The 9,826-nt window shown below is 38.4% G+C and overlaps 1 protein-coding gene across 1 annotated transcript; it reads left to right on the top strand.

Annotated features, from left to right (window-relative positions):
* The first annotated feature begins 802 nt into the window (after positions 1 to 802).
* Positions 803 to 9,357, top strand: psat1 (phosphoserine aminotransferase 1). Its single transcript, XM_047380719.1, has 9 exons — positions 803 to 979; positions 2,734 to 2,794; positions 2,905 to 2,974; positions 3,982 to 4,187; positions 7,194 to 7,366; positions 7,484 to 7,653; positions 7,984 to 8,112; positions 8,706 to 8,843; positions 8,986 to 9,357. Exons 1-9 carry the CDS (start codon positions 923 to 925, stop codon positions 9,101 to 9,103), a joined length of 1,122 nt encoding a protein of 373 aa, XP_047236675.1. The 5' UTR covers positions 803 to 922; the 3' UTR covers positions 9,104 to 9,357.
* The last annotated feature ends 469 nt before the right edge of the window (positions 9,358 to 9,826 follow it).

Here is a 9,826-nt window from a genome sequence, read left to right as displayed (position 1 = left end):
TGCTTTTACATTGCTCTGTACATAAAACAGCATTTCATGCTAGACTTATGAATAATCTCACTGAACCAAAAACTGGCACAAATAAGAGGGAACGTGTTATGAACAATGACTGAATTGCACTAAGGTGGTTTCAGAAACTCGAACAGACTCTGGCTTGATGCCATAGGTAGCAAGGGTTTTTCCAGACGTCAAAAGACAGAGATGAAAAAAGTGTCACCCTTGCATTAGCTTTGTGAAATAGCTGTCCTTTGGATAAATGCTGCATGAAAATGATCACTATTGGAACATACAATAACTTCTTAAGTTAACTTTCCAGATGGTATTTGCACAGGACTGTGGGTTGTTGTGCCACAGATGATCCGTAATGTGAAAGATTATAACAAGAAAAACTTGTTTCAAGACACAAGAGGCCGACTGTACCACCTCCATTAATTAAAGGAGTCATCTGATCTTCATTTGTGTTGGAGACGTACGTTCAGAGTGACTCAACACAAATCTGTTAATTATACATAGATATTAATAAATCTGAATTTGTTTGTATTTATTTAACTAACTCTTTTGAATTAGTTTTGTATTTGTATTACAGTGGCGCTCGGCTTGGAAAAACTAGGCTAAGCTCTTTCTGTCAAATTCGGTATCTGCTAATGTGGACATTTATCAAAATTATTAAAATATATATTTCTAAATTTGAAACAGACCAATCTTAAAAAAAATACGGTTACAAGTTGGATGAGGTTTAAAACCACACGACTGCTGTGCAGTCTTTCCTACAGCGGATCTAGTTTGGGAGTTTACGAGGATCCCCTGAACGCCTCATTTTACACAGGCATCAAGCAGTGACAGTCAGAGACGAAGCTGATCAACTCCGTGAAGACTAACAGAGCTAACACTCATCTTCTGCAGTCTGGGGCATCTTTACATCATGGAGCAGAAACAAACCATCAACTTTGGAGCTGGACCTGCCAAACTACCCCAGTCTGTAAGTTTGTAGCTTCCCGTTGTCTTCGCTGCTGGGGTGATCTGCTGAAAAAATGCTAAAATATACGAGCTAGCTTATAGGAAAATCTGTTTGTAAAGATCTATTAGACTGTCTGCGTTTGAGTATGTTTTTATTTTGCTGACCCACCCTTGTAAACGTTTTTCATGTTGCAGCGTTTAGTTTTGTCTTTACATCGTAAATCTCAACTCAAGATACTTGACATTTCTCAGTGAAATCGGCGGATTTTGCCCGCTGGTTGAGCAATTATGCGTGAAAATTGTTGTTCGTTTTAGTGCCTAGCAGCTGGTGGCAGCTCATCAGACTGAAAACTGCGGGTTGAGTTGCATCAGCCTTCATTCATTCATGTGGAAACATGCGTCTCCCATTCTAGCTATAACATCCAACCGCTAGATGGCAGAAAAACAACTGGTTCAGAAGAAGAAGAAATCCCAGCACAGTTTTAGCCAATTATATTTTAATTTTCAGGTCAGTTTAAGGTATAAAGAAAATTTACCGAGGTTTCTCATTTTAGTTGGGCCATTTATTTTTTGCCCATAGATAGATAGATAGAACAAATAACATCTATGTGACTGCCTGTCTATCTCAGAAATCTATAAAGATATTTCTATATTGACATCAATTTACCTAGAAAGATCTCTCTCTCTCTCTCTATCTATCTATATATATATCTAAATATATATATATATATACACACACACACACACATATATATATATATATATATATATATATATATATATATATATATATAAAGACAGATAAACCTTGAGCGATAGATAGTTGGATAAAGCTAGATAATAAATGGAGATCGATCTAGGTGGATGATAATTAATAAGTTTAATAATGAATGTATTGGTATAGCCCTTTACAATAACCACTAGGTTAACAAAAGTGGATAGATCCGGGTAGATTTTGACAGAAAGCTCTAGATAGATGGAGAACACCTAGATCTATTAAAGAGACAAATTAAGTAGAAATTTAAATGTAGATCTAGACAGATAGACATAGATCTATATAATTATTTAGATAAAATGATCTAGATAGATTGATAGAGGTATGCAGATCTAGACCTATAGAGAGATCAGTGAATAGAACTGTAAGTAGAAAAGATCTAGATTGATATGTATAAAACTAGAGACATATTTAATTAGTTATAAACCAATACATCTAGATGTTAAGAGGTTTATCTCTATCCATAAAGATAGATAGATAGATAGATAGATAGATAGATAGATAGATAGATAGATAGATAGATAGATAGATAGATAGATAGATAGATAGATAGATAGATAGAAATCTTGGCTCCTCACTGCTGAGGCAATGTTCATAAACTCCCAAATGATTAGTTCATGGAGACCAAAGTAGAAGCAATACTGTGCATGTTTTACCTTTTGAGGTATCTACATTTGAAGTAATGGAAAGATCCAACATTACATAGTTAAACACTGTTATGACTTTCCATAGCATCAGGAAACAAGTGGGCATAGTTTCCAAACCATTGTTAAGAAAAAGGGGAAACAACGGCGGTTCTGAAGTCAATGCTGCGCCTTTGTAAATTCCTGTTAATGTTTGTATATAAGGGAAATCAACCTCTGTTTCCTGATAAAAACCTCTGCTCCTGAGTGTAGATTCATGGCTACCATTTTGTAGCTATCAGAGATTTATTTTTATCAAACATGTTTCAAACTGTAAAACAGTGATCTAACAGTTGCTTTGTCTGTGATGTGTTGCAGGTGCTGCTTCAAGCTCAGAAGGAGCTTCTCAACTACAGTGGCCTTGGAATCAGTGTTCTCGGTAGGTAGGAAAACTGCACACGCAGACTTCATCGAAGCATTTAATACTGTTCTGGGCATCAGAATACATCTGACATTTAATTTGCTTTCTTGTATTTATTCTTAAACCAGAGATGAGCCATCGGTCAGCAGACTTCAATAAAATCATCAACAAGTCAGAGAGTCTGCTTCGAGAGTTGTTGTAAGTCTAATCTGCATCCATCCATCCATCCATCATCCATCCATCCATCCATCATCCATCCATTCATCCATCCATCCATCCATCCATCATCCATCCATCCATCCATCCATCCATCCATCATCCATCCATCCATCCATCATCCATCCATCCATCCATCCATCCATCCATCCATCCATCCATCCATCCATCCATCCATCCATCCATCCATCATCCATCCATCCATCCATCCATCCATCCATCCATCATCCATCCATCCATCATCCATCCATCCATCCATCCATCCATCCATCCATCATCCATCCATCCATCATCCATCCATCCATCCATCCATCCATCCATCCATCCATCATCCATCCATCCATCCATCCATCATCCATCCATCCATCCATCCATCCATCCATCATCCATCCATCATCCATCCATCCATCATCCATCCATCCATCATCCATCCATCCATCATCCATCCATCCATCCATCCATCCATCATCCATCCATCCATCCATCCATCATCCATCCATCCATCCATCCATCCGTCCGTTTGTAAGGCTTTCTGTTGTTGAAATATCCATTAAGCTCATACTGAAATTTTATTATTGCTACATGAAAAATGGCCAAACTCTTAACGTTTTTGTCTTAAAAACTGTGGAATGTTGACATGAAAAATATGTAGGGATTCTGCATTTTTTTCACTGTACAACACTTTTTAAGAGCTATCTGAAAATTGTTGATAAACATAAAGAGTTCTGAGTTCTCCAGAACTCTTTATCATGCAGCATCAGCTCTAAATAAGTATGTAACAAGCCACAGGAACACCTGGATCATTATCGGGCATGGTGGGTGTGACTTTTTATCTGATGCAGAAGAATCCTAAATTTTACAAAAAGTAATAAGAAGAAATAAAACAATTTGGAATGCTGTCTGAGCATTGATTATTTAGTTTGACATTTTGCTGCTTCACTTGTGGTCTTGGCTTGAGTGTTGTAACACAGTGACTTGTGTCTCCACAGAGATATCCCAGACAACTACAAGGTGTTGTTTCTGCAGGGTGGTGGCTCTGGACAGTTCAGCGCTGTTCCCCTCAATCTGATTGGCCTCAAAGAGGACAGGTGCGCCGACTACCTGGTGACCGGCACATGGTCGGCTAAAGCTGCAAAAGAAGCAGAGAAATACGGCAAAGTCAACATTGTCCACCCGAAGCTGGAGAGTTACACGAGTACGTGTGCATTACAACGTTTCATGATGTCTTCATCTGAGCACAGAAGCCAATCAGCAGAAGCCTTTTGGTTTTTGTCAAGAACAATCAGTTTAAAAGAATTGCCCCAGCTAAAACCAGTTGGTCATTGTCATTCAGGCTGCATCAGGAAAGAGCCTGAGAAGAATCTGGCAGCATTTCCAGCATGTTGCATAATCAACAATAGACCCAACTACCAGTGAAAGACTGTGGAATGAAGCTGCTTATTCCACATGGTTGTGTCTATTGAGTTTTCAGAGGGGCTTTTTTTGTACAATAATACTGGAAACCCTGACATTCCTGGTGAATTATCACTATTTCAGCATAAATACAGGTCCTTCTCAAATAATTAGCATATTGTGATAAAGTTCATTATTTTCTATAATGTAATGATGAAAATTTAATATTCATATATTTTAGATTCATTGCACACTAACTGAAATATTTCAGGTCTTTTATTGTCTTAATACGGATGATTGTGGCATACAGCTCATGAAAACCCAAAATTCCTATCTCACAAAATTAGCATATTTCATCCGACCAATAAAAGAAAAGTGTTTTTAATACAAAAAACGTCAACCTTCAAATAATCATGTACAATTATGCACTCAATACTTGGTCGGGAATCCTTTTGCAGAAATGACTGCTTCAATGCGGCGTGGCATGGAGGCAATCAGCCTGTGGCACTGCTGAGGTCTTATGGAGGCCCAGGATGCTTCGATAGCGGCTTTTAGCTCATCCAGAGTGTTGGGTCTTGAGTCTCTCAACGTTCTCTTCACAATATCCCACAGATTCTCTATGGGGTTCAGGTCAGGAGAGTTGGCAGGCCAATTGAGCACAGTGATACCATGGTCATTAAACCATTTACCAGTGGTTTTGGCACTGTGAGCAGGTGCCAGGTCGTGCTGAAAAATGAAATCTTCATCTCCATAAAGCTTTTCAGCAGATGGAAGCATGAAGTGCTCCAAAATCTCCTGATAGCTAGCTGCATTGACCCTGCCCTTGATAAAACACAGTGGACCAACACCAGCAGCTGACACGGCACCCCAGACCATCACTGACTGTGGGTACTTGACACTGGACTTCTGGCATTTTGGCATTTCCTTCTCCCCAGTCTTCCTCCAGACTCTGGCACCTTGATATCTGAATGACATGCAGAATTTGCTTTCATCCGAAAAAAGTACTTTGGACCACTGAGCAACAGTCCAGTGCTGCTTCTCTGTAGCCCAGGTCAGGCGCTTCTGCCGCTGTTTCTGGTTCAAAAGTGGCTTGACCTGGGGAATGCGGCACCTGTAGCCCATTTCCTGCACACGCCTGTGCACGGTGGCTCTGGATGTTTCTACTCCAGACTCAGTCCACTGCTTCCGCAGGTCCTCCAAGGTCTGGAATCGGCCCTTCTCCACAATCTTCCTCAGGGTCCGGTCACCTCTTCTCGTTGTGCAGCGTTTTCTGCCACACTTTTTCTTTCCCACAGACTTCCCACTGAGGTGCCTTGATACAGCACTCTGGGAACAGCCTATTCGTTCAGAAATTTCTTTCTGTGTCTTACCCTCTTGCTTGAGGGTGTCAATAGTGGCCTTCTGGACAGCAGTCAGGTCGGCAGTCTTACCCATGATTGGGGTTTTGAGTGATGAACCAGGCTGGGAGTTTTAAAGGCCTCAGGAATCTTTTGCAGGTGTTTAGAGTTAACTCGTTGATTCAGATGATTAGGTTCATAGCTCGTTTAGAGACCCTTTTAATGATATGCTAATTTTGTGAGATAGGAATTTTGGGTTTTCATGAGCTGTATGCCAAAATCATCCGTATTAAGACAATAAAAGACCTGAAATATTTCAGTTAGTGTGCAATGAATCTAAAATATATGAATGTTAAATTTTCATCATGACATTATGGAAAATAATGAACTTTATCACAATATGCTAATATTTTGAGAAGGACCTGTATTACATTTAATTCAATTGTATAGTGCCATTCCACAAAAAATATTATCAAGGGGCACTTAACAAACTAAACGGTTCTGATTTCCAGTTCTACAAAATCCAGTTCAGGCCAAATACAGGTCATTCTAGCTCTATCCAGTCATATGGTCAGTTTTGGTTACACGTGGTTGAATTTAACTTAATTTATAACCTGATACTGTCATGAAGAGACAGGGGATGCCATGGCACATCCATGCTTCTATTTGTAGAAGCTACAGACAGAATCATGGGTGTGCCATGGGAAAAAAAATACTTTTTTCTGGACTGCCTGGTCCACATTGAGAGAGGTGGAAGCCTCACCACTGATGTCTATAGAAATTCCATGCACACAGAGGGTAGGACCAGGGACTCATGTGACCTAATTACCCCATTGGTGACTTTAATGGCCCTGTTAGTGTGATCATTCTCACCACAACTTCTAAGCTGTTTTCTTCCAACTATGTTCAGAATTAAAGAAGTCTTTTAGATGAGAGCTAAAACGTCTTCTCGAAGCAAGATAAGTAGTCCAGTTGCCTCCTAATCCATTTAGGATTGTCCTGAAAAACTGAGAATCTACTTTCCTCAGACAAAAATTAAAATTTTAATAAATTAACAATATAATTGGAGGAAGTTCACCAAAAAAGGCATTGTTGCCATCTGAATTAGTTAGAAATCAGCTGGAAATCCCAGGCCATTATTGTAAAATATTGTTTTGTGGACAGATGCATAAAAAACATTTTAACAAAGTTTTTAAAGAAATTGAGAAAGATTTTCCTGAGGTCTGGGGCAAAATTTACAGCAAGGTGGTGGTAATTCCATACTAAGATAGAAAAAAAATGTTTAGTTAAGCAAATTTTGTATTTGATACATTTCATTTAATATTTTTTTTATTATTATTATTTTTTTTACAAATTTATGTCATATTTTTACTCTTGCCTGAGTGAGTTAGTAATTGCAGAGTTTAGTCTCTACTTTGAATAACTTTGTTAGTTTTTCTTTTTTTTTTTTTTTTTTTTGTCATTTTCTCCAGAAATTCCCGACCCCAGCAGCTGGACCCTGAACCCATCAGCATCCTATGTGTACTACTGCTGCAACGAGACAGTCCACGGTGTGGAATACAACTTTACGCCTGAAACCAACGGGGTGGTCCTCATCAGCGACATGTCCTCCAACTTCCTGTCACGGCCCATAGATGTGTCAAAGGTGACAGTGAAACAGATTTTCCTTTTCCAAACTGGCGTCTTTGACACTGCCAAAAACTTTTCTCATGATTCAAGTGGTTGTAGACTAATACATCCTTCTTATAATGGCAATTTGTAGTTTGGGCTCATTTTTGCCGGGGCCCAGAAGAACATAGGTAGTGCCGGCGTTACGGTGGTCATCGTGCGAGAAGACCTGTTGGGCCACGCCCTGAAGGAGTGCCCCATTGTGCTGAACTACAAGGTGCAGGCTGAAATGAACTCCCTCTACAACACTCCGCCATGTTTTAGGTACATACGTTTCTTTTATATATATATATCCTGGTGCAATACACACTGATTTCCACACAAGTCTAGTTGAAGCTAACTTTAAACGAACTTTTGACCTTCACCCAGTTTTATCTCGAGGGAAATGTATAATTATCTTTTTAAATTCCTGAATACTAGCCAGACTGTTTTTGCGAAGAGATATTTACATTAAGACAGGGAGTAAGATGTGCTTCTTTTAAGATGTTTAGCATTTTATTCTCATCATCATTTAAATGGTAAAAAGAGCAGCAATTTAGATTTTACAATTTATTTTTATTTTTATTTGTTTCAATTCTTATTTATTGGCCACAGTGTCTACATCATGGGTCTGGTTCTGGAGTGGATCAAGAATAACGGTGGCAGCGCTGCCATGGAAACGCTCAACAAACAGAAGTCCTCGATGATTTATGAGATCATTGACTCTTCAAGTGGTTTTTATGTGTGAGTATCAAAATAGCGTAAAATACTACATGTGTTGCATAAATAGTCATGGTTAAATCTGACAGAAGAGACTCATTAAACTATTATACAATCTAGCACCAAAGCTCCAATCGTAACTTCACTGATCTCAGACACTAAAAATTGGTCTGCAACAACTCTGCTTAAAGCTGAAATGACAGTAGAGGGAAAAAAGCAGCCACATCCGTCCAGGTGTTTGCACAGTTGCATCTGAATGAACCAGAAGACTTCTGGAATAATGTCCTTGTGACAGATGAGACCAAAGTAGAGATGTTTGGTCATAATGCACCTGATAATATCTCTAGATTTGAAAGAGCGTGAAGTTTCTTTTTACCATCTGCGGAAATACACAATTTAAATAAATGGTTCTAAAAGTTTTTTTCAAGACATTTGACCAAAAAACCTTATGCTAATGACAAGTTCAAATTGCCTTTAAAGTAAGAAGTCACTTTCATGAAATTAGTTCTTGACTTAAAGATACCACATAACAAACAATAGTTGACTACTAGATACAAGTAGAAGTTCTGAAATGCAGAATAAAAACTCATTATTTGTGTGGTTGTCCACCTGGTCAGGTGTCCTGTGGACCCTTCATGTCGGAGCCGCATGAATGTGCCTTTTCATGTGGGGAAGAAAGAGGGAGATGATGCCTTGGAGAAGAAATTTCTGGAGGGAGCATCCAAGCGTGGAATGATTTCACTGAAAGGGCACAGGTCCGTTTTGCAAGCCCGCAGCTCGAGCTGTTTCACGGTTACATTTTACTGTTCTGTTTTCACTGACAAGAAAACTATTAACATGGAGGAGTTTTTTTTTTGTTTTTTTTACATAAACATGAGTGTTTGTCTCCTCCTGTAGGTCCGTGGGAGGGATGCGCGCATCCCTGTACAACGCTGTAACTCTGGAGGACACTGCAGCCCTTGCAGACTACATGAAAGTGTTCCTCAAAGAGCACCAGTTAACCAACTGCACTTAAAAACACAAGCTGTCACTCAGTAGCTGAAAAAGTAAATACTGAAAATGAAATGTTTTTGAAACACTTATTACGGTAATTGTTCCTAATGGACTAAACCCACTAATTCCAATTGAGTTTTATCTACATGTCTGTGTTCTGTAGAAGTATTCTGGAATTACAATTTTTTTGACTAATACTGTGTTTTTTTTTATTTACATATATAATTAATTCCCGGTGCTTAAATTTCAATAAATCTAATTTTGAACTCCCTTTCATTTGATGGCTCTAAGACTATTATTGGATGTCTTTGCTGACTTTTTGATTCTGATTGCTGCAAAACCCTTAATATTTGCATCTGTTGACGGTTTAGTCTGTTTTCTGGCATCTTTAAATATTTGACTTATAAAAGAAGCTGTGTTGTAACATTACAATGCAAGACAGGAAATACAAAAGATAATCACTGTTGTCATATACAAAATCTTCATATTTAGGAATATTGCAAGAGCTTTCAACCTCAAAACAAAAAATGGTGATTGACTACAAGAAAACATGTTTTATGAGAAATTGTTATAAATATGGAAAGCACAACAGCTAACATGTTTACGATATTAATAAAACTTTAAGAATAGGTTTTCAAAGGGTAGCCAGGCTCCTTTACATTACTTAATGTAAACAAAGAATGATATCAAATGTTTGTGCTTCAGGATCTTAGGTCAAAAAAACAGTTCCTGTCTGATATGTTTC

Source organism: Girardinichthys multiradiatus, chromosome 12, assembly GCF_021462225.1.
Source record: "Girardinichthys multiradiatus isolate DD_20200921_A chromosome 12, DD_fGirMul_XY1, whole genome shotgun sequence".
In the NCBI taxonomy this organism is placed as follows: Eukaryota; Metazoa; Chordata; class Actinopteri; order Cyprinodontiformes; family Goodeidae; genus Girardinichthys; species Girardinichthys multiradiatus.
The sequence above is the reverse complement of the archived record's forward strand: the minus strand, read 5'-3'. Positions and strand labels throughout refer to the sequence as shown.

Coding starts and splice junctions, on each gene's coding strand:
- psat1 (XM_047380719.1), top strand. CDS start 923: ATGGAGCAGAAACAAACCATCAACTTTGGAGCTGGACCTGCCAAACTA. Junction 2,795..2,904: donor CCTTGGAATCAGTGTTCTCG/GTAGGTAGGAAA, acceptor TTCTTAAACCAG/AGATGAGCCATCGGTCAGCA. Junction 8,844..8,985: donor ATTTCACTGAAAGGGCACAG/GTCCGTTTTGCA, acceptor CTCCTCCTGTAG/GTCCGTGGGAGGGATGCGCG.